The sequence below is a fragment of the Primulina huaijiensis genome, chromosome 2 (assembly GCF_012295235.1).
Source record: "Primulina huaijiensis isolate GDHJ02 chromosome 2, ASM1229523v2, whole genome shotgun sequence".
NCBI classification, from domain to species: Eukaryota; Viridiplantae; Streptophyta; class Magnoliopsida; order Lamiales; family Gesneriaceae; genus Primulina; species Primulina huaijiensis.
This window is the reverse complement of record NC_133307.1, coordinates 21,791,557-21,810,347: the sequence shown is the minus strand read 5'-3', so window position 1 is coordinate 21,810,347 and position 18,791 is coordinate 21,791,557. Positions and strand designations below refer to the sequence as shown.

The 18,791-nt window shown below is 34.5% G+C and overlaps 2 protein-coding genes and 1 pseudogene across 6 annotated transcripts; 1 reads left to right on the top strand and 2 right to left on the bottom strand.

The window, feature by feature from the left end:
- Positions 1–67: 67 nt before the first annotated feature.
- Positions 68–7,448, bottom strand: LOC140969761 (protein DWD HYPERSENSITIVE TO UV-B 1). 5 transcript variants are annotated; one of them, XM_073431212.1, is made up of 10 exons: positions 7,291–7,447; positions 7,010–7,076; positions 5,970–6,223; positions 4,615–5,212; positions 3,620–4,285; positions 2,579–3,019; positions 1,396–1,590; positions 1,168–1,224; positions 544–606; positions 68–437 (listed from the first exon to the last, which is right to left on the bottom strand). In XM_073431212.1, the coding sequence occupies exons 1-10, from the start codon at positions 7,320–7,322 to the stop codon at positions 354–356; spliced, it is 2,457 nt and encodes an 818-aa protein (XP_073287313.1). In that variant the 5' UTR covers positions 7,323–7,447; the 3' UTR covers positions 68–353. The 5 variants fall into 5 exon arrangements, with proteins under 5 accessions (XP_073287313.1, XP_073287327.1, XP_073287320.1 ...); XM_073431226.1 differs by having other exon boundaries at positions 3,620–4,264; XM_073431219.1 differs by having other exon boundaries at positions 69–437; positions 3,620–4,282.
- Positions 7,449–8,206: 758 nt separating this feature from the next.
- Positions 8,207–10,266, top strand: LOC140969756 (protein TRI1-like). Its single transcript, XM_073431206.1, has 2 exons — positions 8,207–8,578; positions 9,739–10,266. Exons 1-2 carry the CDS (start codon positions 8,288–8,290, stop codon positions 9,856–9,858), a joined length of 411 nt encoding a protein of 136 aa, XP_073287307.1. The 5' UTR covers positions 8,207–8,287; the 3' UTR covers positions 9,859–10,266.
- A 249-nt stretch (positions 10,267–10,515) lies between these two features.
- Positions 10,516–11,388, bottom strand: LOC140957500 (probable E3 ubiquitin-protein ligase RHY1A; annotated as a pseudogene).
- Positions 11,389–18,791: the final 7,403 nt, after the last annotated feature.

Below are 18,791 nucleotides of genomic sequence, written 5' to 3'. Positions count from 1 at the left end.
TTGTTTCTGCAGGATGTTCGGAGAACTCAAGTTCATACGTAAGTCACCTCTTCTTCCTTATTGACTCTTCTTCCTTATTGAAAGCTCACGCTAAAAAACTTTGGATAGTGCAAATAATTTGCAAAATCTAAGTTTAGTTTGTACTTAAACACCATCAAACTAAACTCCCTCAGATTTTTCCATTTGAAAATAAATATACAAACTTCTTAAACTAAAATTGAAATAAATATACAAGAAAGAAGAATTAGGCATTGTCTCGGTTAGTTAAGCTTCCATCTAAATTATGCATTTAAATCTTCAAATACCGAACCTAGTATTCTAATACCCATCGCTGTTGCACAGCCTGCACAATGTCAACCGCCCATTCCGTTAATTGAGTGAGATTGCTGAGCGTAAGGGTGTGTTTTGTCATTGTCATTGGGTGCTAGAAGATTAACCTACATGCATGCTGAAACGGGTCAAATTTTCTGGAAAAGAATTGGAACATAATGCGTCGCATTTGGAATAAGTGACAGATGAGAGAACAACATACACAGAACTAACCTTGAAGATTTCTGAATTTGAGCTTGGACGTACATAAGCAGCCAAAATACTCATGTTAAAATCCTACAATCAACAGCAAGAAACTGGTTGTTGAGGTATGAGATGAAACTTTTTAAGCCATGAAGTGCATCAAGAAGGAAAACCTGTGCATCGCACAGCATAACACGTTGCAAATTCCGAAGAACTGACTACCATATCACCAAAAAGGTAATTTAAGGAATCCTAATAGGTTTGGAATGATTACCACAAGCTAGGTAAACACAAAACCAGAATGTTGTTATACAGACAAAACAAATGTCATGCCAGCATAAACTTTTGAATTATAATATCCATAACTCCGCAGTACACAAGCACAAAGGAAATTGTTGTGCGTACTTGAACTATCTTGATAATTAGTTGGAACTATCACGAGGAGAAACATATATACTGAGATCAATCATGCATTTGGGTATTAATTTAAGTGTTCGCATTGTATTCCAAACTTTATGAAGCTAAGGAATCCAAAGCATTTAACTTGATACTGATCTTGAGAATATATGACCTGACTTTGATGAAGTAAGGTGACAGCCTAAAAAGACACACACACATACACAAAGGGGTCGGAACCAGAGACAGTTGAATTACCCTGAAAGGATCGCCTCTCAAAGATTGCACAAACATCGATGTCCCTGCCCCTTTACCCTGAAGAAAATAACATATAACTTTTATCAGATTATTCATGATGGAGGTGGTGGTGTAATGCGATAAAACCTTAGGGACACTAAAGAAATGATAATAAAATCATCAGATAGTAAATATGCCACATACTCCATGTAATTGAAGTATGAAGCATGCAAGTACCACTTTTCATACCTCCAATGATACATCCCTGAGCCGCCTCCCTGTCTGAGCACAACAAACCCGAACCACATGTTCATCGCAACTTCCACTTATTACATAATCTCTTCCATTCATGTAGTAAGATCGAGTGTAGTTTTGAGAACTTCCTGTAGAAGCTATACCAAAATCCAGATGAAGCCTCCCATCAACAGCTAGCAGCTGCTTTACCTAGCAATAGAATACACACTTACAATTAACTTGTAGCAGAATTGTAGGTCACAAAGTGTTCTAATACTGATTGTGGCTGTGAATAAATGCTTCTGAACTTTCTTTAAGATAACCAAGGAATAAACAGGTGACATTTCCATTTAAAACTTCAAGTAGCATTTTATCTTCAAATTGCAATAACTGGCCAACTTATTTGATTCTCATGCTGTTGTTTGTACACCGAATCCATATTCTCAATGCATTTGAGCTTCGGTTACTCAAATCTCATTCCATACCGAGCCAGCATTTGTGTCAAACAACGATAAAGGCCTTCTAATAGTGCCATAAAGTATCTGTCAATCAAATAGGAATTCATGAGGGGCACCTAAACTCAAAGCCACTCCACTTAATCCAATCAAAAGAACATTTGACTAACCAAATCTTCAAAATTCAGAGACCCTCCAGTTTAGACATTTCATTACTAAATAATCTCCACAACACTCTGCACATTCCACCACTCTAACTATAGAATGAAACTAAATAATTTAAGACATAAAATATCATTACCGACTAGCAAATACAAACAGATAACACCATACTGCAAAATCTAGGCCTAAGGTAGCAGCTCCATCTCTATTCTCTCTGACCATATACATCTGAAAGACAATAATCATTTCAATCACTAGTTCTGATGCTATATTCTGTGTGACAAGAAACTTAGAAGCATGGAGACACTTTCCTTTCAATGCTTTCTTTATCCAAACCCCCAAATCTTGGAAACACGTACTTAATATGCCCTTTAGAGTTTTACTTGTTTGCTATCAGACAATATCTTCTAATCCATTCACGCAGAACCAGTTGCTGCTTTAGATACCAATATATCTAATGCGCTTTAAATAATGACAGCAAAATGAATTCAATTACATTGTCTCTACAATATTGTATGCGAAATACATTGTTAACAAGCATGCAACATTAGTCTTCCACCACCTAATGGCAATAAAGTTACCTCATTGTCAACAGCCGAAACTAGTAGATAATGATCATCTGGAGAGAAGCAGACCATTACATTCCCCCGAGAGCTTGAAGCAGTGTAACAAGGTTGATTTGGTCTCTGTCTCAAATCCCACATCTTAACGTCCTGATCAAAAGACGAAGTGGCAAAAAGATATGGGGAATGATTTGAAAACTTGACAACATTAATATGCTCTCGATGCATATCAGCAAAAATCTGTATACGCCTTCCGCTGCTAATATCATATAAAGCAACATGTTTTGAGTATCCACTTGCAAGAAACAATTCATCTGTTGAGTTGATATTAACAGATGTCAACTGGTCAAACTCATCAAATATGACACAACCACGACTGTCATAAATGCCTCCACTTGTGATGGCCATCCTTTGTACGTCGTACAATCTCAACGAACCGTTATCAGAACCAGCAATTAGCTGACATGTAAAGATTCGTTTTTTTAGGTGAGGAAAGACAATAAGGACGCTCAAGTATGAAAATCAAATTGAAGCCAGCAATAATTTGCGTCAAATGAGGACCTCTTGTAGCTTATAGTACGAATTTTTCACAAAGTCCAAGCACGTGATGAATCTCTTCAAATAGTCAAAAAACACGAATCCATTACTGGCTTACAGACCATGAAAAACAACAGCGATTTATCACAGTGGGAACTTTGCTGGAGCAAAACAAATGTAACCTCATCAGCCTCCTCTAACTAACTGCTTCCAAATAGTTTCAGATATAGAAAAATTATAGTATATTACATTTGATATTGGTTAAAAGATGCAATATATTGAAGATTAAATTACAATACAGCCATGAGTATGAAAAGGGACATATGATTAACCAGAGAATCGGAAGACTTTAGAAATAATTTTTTGGAGGAGTAGATCTATTTTAAACTAATGTTAGCGACTGTAGCTGCAGAATGCTGAAAAGATAATGAATGACAGTCTTGGATAATGTTTTGTAGATGCCCAATGGCACTTTCAATGCCAAAAAAATATGTTTGAAAGCAGATAAGGACAGTGACATACCTTAGAAGGATAGTTTTTTAGCCAACATATTCCCAAGACACTATTCATAGCTCCAAGTGATGGAATGTAACTGACAATCTTCTCACTTTCATGGTTTATAACAACTACTTCACCATCTAGGGTTCCAACAGCCATAAGGCTTGAGTCTGATGGATGGTACTCGAATTGCCTAGGACGAAAGTTTCTCCTTTCATCTCTGAATACACTGCCTGTAATGGAGAGTGGATGTAAGCTAGGCCATTCCGAAGATCCCATTTTAGCAGCTGATAAACACCTGGAATAGAAATACTGAGATTTTCCATATGATGAAGAAAACTTTTTTTTCGAGGCATGCGTACAAGGGAAATTTGCTCCGATCTCACGATTCCTTAACACACTAACAACACTTTCTTTATAATTTCGGTTGTATGGTAGGTATTCAAAGTGAAGTGTGAAGACGCCATGGGCTTTTTCCCTGTCTACCTTTCCAATCGGTAAATTATCAAGAACTTTCAGGTTGGGTAATGAAGCTATCATGTATTCTCTATAATGTTTCTCATAACATATTGGAGATGCATGACGAGAAACATATTTCTTTGGCAAAATACATGACAAGTTTCTAAAGTTGACCAATCGATCAGATAACAGATCTTCATTCTGCATGTCCTGTGTGCCAAAGGAGATCTGCTATGACAAAACAAAAATGCATTATGATTCTTCAAATATTCCCCTTTTTTAAACAAATACTGATTTAAAATAATTTAAGTGCTTGAAAATTTTACATTATTTGGTGGAGATCATAAGGGTCAACAGAATATCCACTTTTAATCATGATTTCTTATAATGCTAAGCGAATCTTTGGCAGAGAATCAAACGGATCTATATTTGCAGTATAATAAGGCATTTTGAATTTGTTCCTCCCCCTCCCACAAATTAAAAAAGAAAGGAAGCGAAAATGAGGTAAAATTACAAAAGGTATGTCCATTACTTAAGCAACACTTGAAAGTTTTCAGTACCTCACTGTGCATATCTACCAGATCATCCCACCCAAAAGGTCTATTGGGCAAGAGTTCCATAAAACCAAATTCCTGAGGATGACCTGAAAAATCCACTTCACTGTCATCTGAAGAATCTTCATTCATGTTCCCTGTGTCCTGAATTATATAATCATCATCATCACTTATGGCTTCATCTCTGACATTTGATTGTAAATGTGGAAAAACTTCACCGCTAGGCAGAGGCAAGTTCATGTGAAGGGCAAAGCCCATGAAACTTGAACACATGTCTTCATTGTTTTCATTTCCTAATGATGCATGAGAGCCCTTCGTGTCACTATAGGGGACACAGTTTTGAAATCGAAGTTCAGCTAGGGAAGGAAGTTTGGCTAATGCTGCACTAGTTGTCCACAGGTTTCCGATTCTTGTCTCACACAATGAAAGAAACCTTAAATTTGGCATACAGGAAAAACAGTCTTCTCGAAAACTAGTAAGTGAAGCACTGAAATCCAGGTTAAGCGTGCACATCCGCGTAAAGTTTCCAACCATATTGAGTTTTCTGAAATGGGATGATCTTAGGTTTAGGACTTGGCAAGCTAAGCCTCGCTGAGAAAGATACCTGGGAATAAAATTTTATCATAGTGAATGCAGATAACTGGAGCAACGAACCCATTTATTTAGCAGATAAAAAAGACATCTACATGGAACAAAAGAGTGTGCTCTTAGTCTCTGATTTATGTGGGTGTAATGGAGACAGTCTACAACATGGGTGAAAATGAAATGCACCACGTGTAAGATAAAACTACACCAATGAAAAATATAGATTTCCTCAAATAGAGAATAATGCAATTTTATATTTGTCACATCAAAAGTAATTAAAAGAAAATACTGATATGCCAAAAATCTGTAGCAGGCCCACAACGTAAACTACATACTTCAAAATACAACACTCAAGCAACTTTGCAAGGTCACGAGAATGAGATGTGCTCTTAAACAATCGCCTCAAATAGAAACTAGAGTTAATGACAAAAGGAACATCAACCATACATCATACAAAAGATGGAGATCATTGCTTGGATTGACAAGACACCTACAGATTCTTAATCGGCAAGTGGTCCGGCCAGCTCAATTTTGGAGGAAAAATAACAAGTCTACAAAGTAAACAGCTTTGGATCAAGTTTTAGCATTTTTGTTTCTAAGCTAACAGAAAGATAGTCCATGCCTTGTCTCAATTTGTTGTCGCACAATTCCTAGGGTAACTCCATTCGGCGTTAGTAGACGAGAGAAGGCAGAAGTGAATTCTTCATAGCATGAAAGTTGTATTGATATTCAGTAGAAGAATAACCGGGAAGTAGTATAAAGAAACCACCACTTACAGCAAGAAATCCTTTCCAAATGATGTATCATGGATATCGACAAATCGAAGCTTTTTGTTAACAGCATGCAGCAATGGATAGACATATTCACCATTCAGTACACATGAAGGACTATTTACAAAGTCGACTACATCAATTTCAGAAGAATCGATATCTGTTAATAGATCAAGAAATGGGTAGAAATCGACATCCTTCAAGTCATCTATTGAAACCATGAGGCTTGATACCTCATGGCGGGCTTTCTTGATCTTGGCCTGCATTAGAAAGATATAATGACTGATCAGAATTAGTCTTTAACTGTCAATAATAGGAAAAATGAATAGCCACGGAGTCCAGAAAATACAAAAAGTGAAGTATGGTCCATAATGATTAATTTTTCTAATTACATGATTCAAGTAATACATTTTTAAGATAGCATACACAACAGAACATATATCTTTCTATAGACAAGAAGTTCCTTTATCATATGCATGCATTGATGTTATAAGAGGTTGCAGTAGTCGTGTTAGGAAGCTTTCAGAAAATCCACGTAATGAATGAAATAACTCCCTTCAGTCAAATTTATTTTATACCAGGCAATAAAAAACCTATCAAAGCAAAACCTTCCTTTTAGTTTCGGAAGCATTTCTTAATTTCCCATCTCATTTTCTCCAGATCTCTCTAATTAATCAACAAACACAAGAAGCATAATTTTGTGCAGCTAAATTCCGGTCAAAGAAAAGCAAAAGGCCACTTTGAAAATCTTCCTGAACTTTGACATTAGCACATTTTGCAGCTAATAAGCGGCTGTAAAAACTCGATTCACTTGAAGCTTTTAAATTCGCTAAATCTCCATCATTCAACATGAGACAGACAGATAATATGGCATGGCGAGACTGCCACGGGTTATGAAATCCCACTCTTCCACAAAGAAGCTCCCGTGAAAAAAGAGTGGTATTTGAAGGGATTTTCCGTGACAAACTAACATCCACAGGAATATAGACATCAAATAAAAACACAATGGTGCACCAAAAAAATAATAAACCGCAGTTATATAAGACCTTGAATAGCGCTGCCACGACTGACTTGTTCGGCGGAATTTCTAGCCTCTTGCAAGCATCGAAGTACCTGAAAATGGTGCCAAGATACGAACTTTACAGCTCAATCATGCAATAAAAAAACAGTAGAAGCACCAACAGCATTTTGTTTTTCCCGGACGATAAATTGCTCAATCGCAGTCTTTTATGTATGCACAACAAATCAGGAAACAAATACGTAAATAAACAAATTTCATAACCTGTAGATTAATCAACTCAAGTTGCAATTTTGGGAAAACCACTACCTTTTCTCCAAGGTGCCAATATCTGTAGCCATGGCGATGTTTGAGAAATTATTGAAACGAAAACGCTCTTGCGATCATTACTAAGACAAAGTCATAATTGGTTTCTGGGGGATTCTTGTATTTTGGTTCTTCAATTGGTGTGATGACAATTTTTAATGAAATTCTCATTTTACCCCCTTGTGTTATTATTCATATGGCCTTTAAGTCCTATAACTATCCTGAAGTTTAATTTATAATACATAATAAAAAAAAATACTCTTGTAATAAGATTACAAATGAATCAAATATCGATGCGTGTAACTAAGAATGTATTGTGGAACCCATCGAATTTGGTCTGATAGGACAATAGAGATAGTTGATGTCGAGAGCGAACAAATTATGTTGAAATCAAATCACTAATCTACGAAGAATAGCTAACAGTTCTGCTCGAAGATTGTCCTCAATGTCGATATAATAATAGAAAGCTGGACAAACCGACCCACCGGAGTCTCGGATTAAACCAACAATTGCCGAATCGCCCCCTCCTTCGTGCACCCGGCTGTATTGAGTTTGTAAATGCAGTTGGTGGTTTAAGCCACGAACCACAATGCAATCCAGGAGTCTGCTGCCATGAACCACCACATATAGGAGTTTTTTACTATATTTTAAAATTTTATTATGGCACAAAAATTAATTATTCTAAATTTTTCAACATTAATAATATAATATAATATAGACTAAATTCATAACCTTAATAATATATATATAAGGTACCGATATAGTGTAGAATCCATATAACTAGTTTTATTTTATATAAAGATTTTAAATTTAANATTTTAAATTTAAATTGAATATAAATTTTTTTTATATTTTTTAAATACTTTTATTTATAATTTTTTTCAGAGAAATATTTAAGATAAGGTTTTGCCCACTTTTTCCTATTCAGGTCTTATCTGCTTCCACCGCTTTGTAAAAACATCTTCCTCTTCTTTGTATTCCATTTCCAGTGCCTAAAAAAATGGCGATTCCGTTTGGTGCCATCTCGAGTTTCATCGCTGGAGAAACGTTGTCTTTTGTCAAGTCTTCATCTTCTGCGGTTGTTAGAACTTTTCCCGTTCACATGCGCTCGATGACGATTTCGGCGGCATCAAAGCCGGCTACGGGAACTAAGAATCGCGAGCCCAGGGGGATAATGAAGCCTCGCCGCGTGTCGCCAGAAATGCAGGCCTTCCTCGGTGGGGTCCCAGAGATTCCTCGTACGCAAGCTCTTAAAGAGATTTGGGCTTACGTCAAACAACACGGCCTTCAGGTACGTACACTTGTTTTCTCGAAAAAAATGGCTGTCGGTAATTTTGCTAATGTTGATAAAGTTTAACATAGTTTATTGGTTCGGTGGAGAATGGAACCATGGAGATTTTGTTTTTGGTGGCGTTATTATTATCTTATGATTTGTGTATAGTATGGGATCTGGAGTTTGCAAGTTCTTGTGTTTTCTTCAGTTGTGGTGTATGAAGTGTCTGTGTGACATCGATTACATTATTTCCTTCTCGGTTTATGCATTGTTGAACAAATCTTACCTCCGCTATTTCCATTTGCAACTGACACACCGATGGCAGCAGCTGCTGTAGATTATAGAGCGCAGAAAAAAGTTTAAATTTGAGTAGTTTTTTTGTTCTGTATTTGGCAATTAACCATGATACATGGCAGTGACGGAGCCAGATGGTGGTAGGCAGGGTGACCGGCCCCTTTTCTCTTTCAATTTCTTCTGTACATTAATTTTTTCATGTATTATATATTCACGAGATCCATATACATGATTTCACAGCCCTTCGGCTTTTTCAAGCTTTAAAGTTGTAGTTTGGCGGCTTTCCCCCCTATGTGAAAGTTCTGGGTCTGCCAATGAATTGTGTTGATATACTGACACTGATCAATTTAACTCTATCCTGGAGGTCTTGCAGCTGAATTTACATATATTGGGTTCTGTTCATTTCTTTTCATTTGTAAGTTAGCAACAGGTCCTTGTTCAGTTGAGTCAATTCGAACAACTTCAGGATTTTTATCACTTACCTGTTTGTGTCAGCAAAAAAAAGCTTAGGATACAATGCCCCCAACATAGTATTCATCTATCAGTCTTTTTCCCTGGAGAAAGATTAACTTGAATTTTCCTTCTGCTAGCAAGAATTTAAGACTTCACTTATACACAAATATGTCTCACGAATCTAGTGATTTTGGATCATTGAGGTTTTAATTTTATGCAACATGAACTGAAGATAGAAGTTCATGCGGTCAATTCCTTATAGTTTAGAATTGAAAAGGTTGTTTGATGACAATTAAACTATTTTTGCCTGATATAATTCTAGTTCGACCGGGATTTAGCTTTTATCTTAGGTAAAAGATGAGGAAACCATGTGATTTCACTTTGCACATATAATTGAAGAAGAATTGACTCGGTTTCTCATCTCATTCTAGGATGCTGCAGATAAGAAGGTCATTGTCTGTGACGATAAGCTAAAGAAAATTTTTGGAGGAAGGGATCGTGTTGGGTTCCTCGAGATTGCTGGTTTGATCAGCCCTCACTTTCTCAAGTGAATTATAGCCGATGGATAATTGCTATGTGTTTTGGTATGAAATCAATCTTTTTTGTACATGAGGTTAGTGGTTGGTTGACGAATCGCTGTCGGGCAAAAATGGCAAAGCACCAACAGATCTTACCTTTTATAGACTAATCTTGTAGTACTCAAGATCAATGGACAACTGAAACTGATTCCACTTGAGAGAGACATCTCTCCCCGTGGTTTTTGCAATGGCTCGTTTTGTCATTTGGACTTGCTTGTAGGCTTTGAGGTGCAAAATGCATGTAGTTGCATATATATCTGTTTTTAATACCGGCTAGGTCTGCGCATGGATCGATTTTCCGATCTTTGTGCTGTTTTTGCTATACGGGTCTGACTTATCTTTGATATATATCATACTTTAATCCGCTAAAAGGAGTTTGGATATTAATTTTTCAATCCATATCCACATATTTGGATTCTTTTTTTTTTTTGGATTCAATAGTCGTTGCCACGGATGCTCGATCCTGCAAAATTTTTAGGTTATTTTTTAAAACATTTAAAAGAATTATTTTTTTATGAATAAAATTAATTCTTGTTTTGAGAAAAGTTCAAAAATTAAATAAGTGGAAATAATTATAATTTTATTAGTTTCACGAATCGTTAATCATAGAGATATAAAATTTACGTTGAACAGGTAGATTTTATAGATAAGAAATTTCTAATTATACATGAAGGTATTAGGACCTGCCTTCAACCGGTTCCACCTGGGGAACATCTGAAGCTCCATCCGTATATACAATGATACCCTGGCGAAAATACGGGCAGTCCCCATATGATATTCGCACCCAGGGATCCAAGCAGCAAACATGATACCCATGTCCACATGGTAACCACATCAGCTCGTCTCCCTCCATGAAACGCTCTAGGCATATGCTACATTCCCTTGATGCATTTGATGTGCCATCTCCTTCATCAACTTCTTGCGGCATACAGTACACATCCACGTGCAAAGTGTTCAGTAGATCTTGAGCCAGTCCTGGAGGTCTCGTCCTTATTTCTTGGTCGATGGTGTTGTTTGCAGAGTCGATTGTGGTTATCCATTCTCTAGATATCTCTGTTTCCAAATCTCCAGCATATACATAATACATGCCTAAGTTCATCTCCGACGAGCGAGTCATTATGAAGGGCGCTTGATGAACTCCGGTCACTCTGCCTTGAAGAAAGATAAATTAGTGATCTTAACAAATGAAGAGGTAAAAACTGGGATGGACTATAAGGGATATTAAACGACAAACGTTATAAGAACTCCAACAGAGGGGAAATAATAATAATTCAAAAAGAAGAGCTCGAGAATTTTAACAGACAACGTATTCATGGTTTGGCTTGCTATCGTGTTCGGATCATCCATGACCAACCTGCCACTGGAGAGCGTGACAGCACCCAACCTATGTAAAAGCCTTTCCCTGGCAAGAAGCACAGATCCCGGCAGTCGATCGTTCTCAAGAAATCTCACTCTATCCCAAACATTGTTTTGATTTTCAAGATGGGTAGCATCCCCTGAAGAAAACCATCATGTTCAGGCCGAATCAATTCAAGTTCCGGAGCATGTTAAAGAAGCGCAAATCAAACTTTTTTAGAGTTGATATAATCACACAAATTTCTAAATATTTTCATAAAATTTTGTAGATTTATTTTGTTGTACTTTTATTGACATTTGTTAACTTTTTTCATAGAACCATGTGAATTTTGTAATTTATGATCGTGATTATTTTTATTTTTTTGAACTAACAATTGAATGTGAATAACTTTTATTTATTTTAAAAAAAAAAATTACTTATTGATTTTTTTAATAAAATATGATAAAAACAAGTCAATACTATATTTATTGCAACTAAACTTCAATTATTCAAATCAATTCAACATTCTTATTTAATTAATTATAATTTTAAAAAAATATGAAACAATAATTTCAATATTAATAAATAATCAAACTTAAAATATTTTCATTTAGTAAATTTTTGTATGAAAACTATATCAATTATTTTTTAAAAATATATATAACAAAAAAATAAACAAGATAATTATTTGAACTTGAAAATAGAGAAGTATATTATAAAAATATTATAATTTTTTTGTTGTGTAGGGTAACAAATTTTTATGAAAATTTTATAAATATAATTTTAAATTTCATGAAGTTTCGTGATCAGAACTAGGAAAATAAAATGAACGATGTTAATAATTTTATTTTAAACTAGTATTAATATTATATATATATATATATATGTTTTTAAAAAGCCCAAAGAAAAGAAAAAGAACATATTAATGGGAAAAATGAATTAATTAGTGTTTATATTGATATTGTTTTAATATAAATGAAAGTGAGTTTGTGATATTTCTCAATTAAATATTCTTCTAAATCTTTAAGTTGAATCAAAAAATATTTTTCGATATTTTATAGTTGTATTTTAAGCTTTAATTTTTATACTTAATAGAATTTCATGGAGTCATCAAAAATAAGTTGATATTTTAAATATCTCTGGACTTTTGTATGATTTTTAAGTNGAAAAATGAATTAATTAGTGTTTATATTGATATTGTTTTAATATAAATGAAAGTGAGTTTGTGATATTTCTCAATTAAATATTCTTCTAAATCTTTAAGTTGAATCAAAAAATATTTTTCGATATTTTATAGTTGTATTTTAAGCTTTAATTTTTATACTTAATAGAATTTCATGGAGTCATCAAAAATAAGTTGATATTTTAAATATCTCTGGACTTTTGTATGATTTTTAAGTCAAATTTGAATACAAAATTAATTTTAAAAATTCTATAAAAATTTACGTTAAATATGACTAAACTTTTATAGAGTATATAAAATTTTATATTAAATACTTCTAGATTTTTAAACTCCACAAAAATTATTAAAAATCTAGAAACAATCTTTAATTTTGAAGACCATGAGTATCTAGAATTCATAGTAAGGGATCTTGGCACATCGTAAACTACTATATCGAAACAGTTTTGAATCCGAACAATATATACCAAATTATAATTATGATTGATTAATAAATATATTAATCCATATAAGTTTTAAAAAGTTTAGTGTTTTTTTTTAATGAATTGTATTGTACCAGTTATTTGAAAAATTGATTGTAAACAACACTATTTCTCTTTAGATGTGATCAAGTTAGTGTACGTGTCACTAATAAATTTAACAACTAAAACAAAACTCATATTAATATCTACAAAATTATCGGAATATATAAATATAAATATGTTACAAAAGTGATATACAACTGATACAAAATAAACTTTTTCGAAATAAAATTATGAATAGGTCTTTTGTGAGACGGTCTCACGAATCTTTATATGTGAGACGGGTCAACCTTACCGATATTCACAATAAAAAATAATACTCTTAGCATAAAAAGTAATACTTTTTCATGGATGATCCAAATAAGAGATCCGTCTCACACAAGTTTTTGTCTAAAATTATTAACTTTTGAAATTTCGGGTTTTTCTTGTGTGGAATGTCCGCGTTGAAAAATAAAAATTGTACAGAAATTTTGAATATCATATGCTTTATTTTAACATGTTAACACTATTTTTGGGTATACACTCAACTTAACACAATAGTTTGTAAATCACGTCAGTCGAGTAAACTGTATTAAACAAGTCTTGTTAGACAAACTCGACCCAGAAAATGTTGATATGTGAAATCGAACTTGAGATCATTAGACCTCATGTTCAACAATTTTACCAACTCGAACACCCCAAAAAAGATTTTTTTTTTTTAAAATCATCCGATTGTAAGAAAAGTTTCCCACTAATTTTAAAAGTATGTTTGTAGGGTGCACGTTGTTGTTGTTGTTGTTGTTTTTTTTTTTTTTTTGGGGCATAATGATAGGGATTAAAATTCAATGGCGACAGGCACAGGCATATAAAGCAAAATAAAGTCTCTTTGAGTAATCTGGTTCCCACAACGGTTCCAAAAGAAGATTCCGTGTATAATTAAGTAGCATACCTTTTTTTTTTCTTTCATCAATTTTTAGGTATCATTTGAAATTGACAAGGAATTTTGTACGACATTAGAAAAACACTTGAAAGCTTCATTAATTTCAAAGTGGGAATATATTTATTCTCACACAATACTTTTATCGATATTAACGTGAATTTTAAAAAGTCAGAATCACCTCAAATTCGCACATCCAAATGCATTGAATAACGATCTTAATTTTGTTGTTTATTTTTTATTTTTTTTTGGAAAAAGAAACATTTTATCAATTCAACAATCACTAAGCCAAACATCATAAATGAAACCAAGGCTGTCATAAGAATTAAAAGGACTAGCGTAACAAATGTATGAGCAAACCATGCATATTCGCTTATTTTCCAACGAAACGAACTTCGTACGAATTTTCTTGAGATAGAAAGGAGCAACATGCAGCAACCATCTATCCAAATTCGCGATGATCTACCGACTTTGAGGCCATAGTTTGTTTCAAAGATATTATCTTGCAGCTCCAGGGATGGTATAGAGCAACCATCTTAACTTTGTTGCTTAATCAATTGATTGTTTGTATTTCCCCCCAAAAAATAAAATAGAATAAAATAAATTTTAGATTCTTTGCCTGTTTTGAGATTTATCGACATATTAGAAATCATTGATCTTACATTATTTCAAATTAACAAATGACTCTTCAAAGATTTTCATGCATCATTTTAAAGAAAAATAAACAAAGTTCATGTTCCAATTAACTAATATGATAAATAATGTGGGCCCCAAATACCAACTATAATATAATGTAAAACTAATTATAATATAGTTATACTATGAATATACTATAAACATAATAGCGGAAGCGTTACTACAATTTATTCATAGCTTGGCGTCAAGCGAACGCTTTTCTACACGATCATACTTTATGACTGTCACGATTCTAGAATGGATATGCATGCTAAAGAGGTGGCTCCCACCATTATTCGGTGTAGCACTTTCCCCACATACTCATATAGAATATGTACAATGTATTAGTACGAGTCAAGGTGAACTCATTATTCCAAACCCAAGTCACGTTGTTCACATGAACCATATACCTGGATTGGAACCCGTTGTTCATAGGAATCACTTTCCAAGCTTAAGTCATGTTGTCCAGTGGACTAGAAATATGGTACAATGACGGTCGTCCCGGGTCCGTTCATTCAATCATTTAGTCATTCAATCAGTAAAAAACGATCAGTAACCAATAAAAATAAATCCAAAAATTCAATATGAAGTACAATATGATCAATAAATAAGAAATACATTATATGATGCAATATATAGGAATCAAGCCGTAGTTATGAAACTATACGATAAATTCCAAGCCGAATGCCAAACATGTCATAAAATCAATAATAAACCTCACATTTCTATCTCACAGAGTGATTTACTTTGATAATCCAATTGCTTCAATATTCCTATATTCATCAATTTTGTGATAATTCATGTGTTAGTAAGATTCTTCGAGAATTAACTTGTCTAAATTCAGATTTTGATTAAATTTGGTGCTTGGATACATTTTAAATTTATGAAAAAAATCATAAAATTGAAGATAATCATTCCAACGACAAGATCTACAACTTTTTTATACATAGTTTTCTAAGAAAATCAACATATTTTGCCCATAATTGAAATTTTAAAATTGGATAGCTAGCAATTTGCTACCAGATAATAATAGCTTCCGTTGACTTTCCGGTCAATTTTCTGACATGTCTAGATTCTACTCAACACAAAGAACAACATTATGTTATAACCAAAACAAAAGGAAAGCATTAAGCAAAAGTTTCAAGTGCATGAACAGGCAATCAAAAAATGTTATTTTTGGAAATATACATTTGTAGATTCTCACGGTTTTTATTTTTTTAAAAGTAATTTGTGAATTTTTGGCTACATCTCCCACCCCAACTTGATTCTGGGTGTGATAGGAAGTTTAGGTAACTTTTTCAGAGTTTTTTGACATTGATTACTAATTTTCAAGTACTTTCCTCATTTTTTGTCATTTTCTCACCCATTTTTCTTCTCCTCTATTTTCTACTGAATTTTTGCACAAATTTTTCTTATTTTTTTCCTGATAATATGATGATATTTATATGACAAATTAAATGAGAAAAGGATACCAAGTATATAAAGAGTTTTTAAATGATGGTATTTATAGGACTTTTTTTAACCGGTAATCGATATTTGACGAAAATAAGGACTTTTTGGGAACTCGGATAATATTTTCGAAAATTTTCCTAAACGAAATAATTTTCTTACTTTCTAATGTGCCTAATGTATTATGATTGTTGGACCTAAACTTGTACCATATATTTTATATTAAAACTTGAGGTTTCAAACCCTAAAACAATTCATATCACACGCCACCAAGCTTCAAAAGACTCCTAGTTTTCTCTCCACCATCACACGGTCACACACCTCACGTTTTCAAGCAATTCACGTAAGTTTGAAGAGATTAAACGCAGCAAGCTTCATCCCTCGTATCTCCGCCAACGTCCCTTGCATCAAGGATTGTTTTTTGTGCGTAAAACACGCAAAGACACGTCTTAATCTTCTTTCACTCATCGTTCATACCATATTATGTGTATTTAACATGATTGCATGAAAAATACTATACACTTTTTATATTTCTTTTTTATGACAATACATGATCAAAACTTGAGTTTTCATGCTATTAAATCCATTTTGATGTTGCACAAAGGGCTGCCATGATAGGGCTATGGGAAGGGAAATTTTTTACGGTTTCGGTTTTGAGAGCTAGGAAGGAGCAGGATGTGTGCTGCTGTTGGGTCACGTCCAGGGGTCCTAAGGGGGTCTAGTCATGGTCCTAGATGGCTTGAGGGAAGGCTGGTGCAAGTAGGAAGGCCCTAGGTTGAAGCTTGGGTCGCGCAGGTCTTATGGAGTGACGGGTTGAGGGCTGTGCAAGCTAGGTTCGTTAGTCTGGTCCAGTAGCTTGTCAAGGGCTCAAGTATGGTCCTGGGAAGGTTTCATAGGGTCTGGACATGGTGGTTAGGGTCTAGGCTTGAAGGAACTCATGGTTGTTCAAATTTGGGTTTTCAAAACTAGGGCAGAAAAATTCAGTAGGCTTATAGGCTTGTTCAAGGGTTTTAAGTGGCATGATTTGGATTGCATAGGGTATTGTTAGGTGTTGATAAGCTATGGTTCAAGTTTGGTAATGTTTGGTTAAGTTTCAAGGCGATTCAGGTTAAAACCGGAATGTAGGTTCAAGTTTTAAAACAAATTGAGAAATTAGTCTAGGAGCTTAAGTTTACGTTTAAAAAATGTTTATGGGTGTATTTTAAGGTGTTATATTAAGTTTGAATGGATTTGAATCATCGTTTTAAGGTCCACGGGTAATTTGGGAAAGTTATGGTTTCAAGGGCAAACAGTCATTTTACACCTGAAAAATGTTAGACGTCCTGGCAGTGCCCTGAATGCTGTAATAAATGTTTAAATGGTTATTTTGAAAGTTAATGAAATTTTGTGATAAAAAATGATAATACTAAAAGACGTATTGCATGCTTAGTTTAAAAGAAAAATGTTATAAGTGATAGATATAATGAAAGGAATTGAAGGGGGTGACTTGATTGTGACTAATACGAAAAGATATGATGATATGTAAGGTCAGTTGACGGGTGAAAGTGTCGTTGATATCCCTTTCCGCCTGGTATCGTGGTTATACGTAGATGGATCCATCGACCAAAAGCAGAAACGAAAGTCACAATTAATGATCTGAATTCAATAAAAAGATAAACATATACGTATATGATGAAAGGAAAAGTATATGATGAAATGAAAGGATTTAAAGTTATACATGTTAATGAAAAACTATTTTATTAAAAGTATTTTCACTGTTGCATGTAAATGTATATGTATTACTTGCTATCATGGTTAAGGTTTGCTGAGTCATTAGACTCACTAAGTGTGATCGATGCAGGTGAGCATGATTTTGATGATGTTGGAGGACTTGATGGTTGAACTAGCTGGACTGATGGTGCACATAACCCGAGAACATTTGTCAGTTTTTCTGTATTATTATGATTTTAAAGATTTTGATGACCTTTATGACTTTTATACTTTGGAAGGGTTTTGAGAGGATTTAAGATACTTATGTTTTATTTTGAAAAATACTAGTTTTAGGTTTGGTTGTCATCTTACGATTTTATGTTTTGCACTGCCTTCATTTGGATTTTTAAATAATAAAGTTGGTTGGTTTATTTTAATGAAAAACGAGTAGTATACATTTCATGAATGATACTCACGGGAAATTTAGGATCCGATCCCGGCGAGGGTCACTAATCCAGACGCAGGTTTGAAATTGTCCTGAGCCTGAAATCACAAATAAGACCGTTAGAAGGGGGCCAGGAGGGTGTCCTGGCGTAGCCCCTCCGACGCTCAAGTCAGAGACTGAGGATATATGGGAGAGCAGCTAAGGGTGCTGCTGAAAACAATATAGTGAATGAATAATCATACGCTCAAACCTGGTATTTATAGGAGAATATCTGGGCTGCTCATGGGTCCTTCACCTGTGGGCCCTAGAGATGGGCCGGGAGTTTGGGCCTAGAGATGGGCCCATCCATGGGGTATCACCAGTCTCCCCCTCCCGAGTCGAACTGAATCGTAGGTTCAAAGTTCGATTAATTGTGTTGTTCTTGGTCTATCAGCGACGTGGACGTACCGTGCTAGAAAAATTAATTTTGTTTGTCGTTAACGACGATGTTTACCGCTGCGAAAATTACGGGGATCGACCTGCCCGGTCAGGTCGTGGGGGTTTGGGGGCAACGCCCCCAAAAGCTCTTCAGAAAATTTGGAAGCAAATCAAATCGTAATCCTGCTCCATAGAGAAAGATATCAAATCAAATCGCAATCTCCTCCTGAATGGTAAGATTTGGTCTGAGCTCCCCTATAAATAGAGGTCCTCCCCTA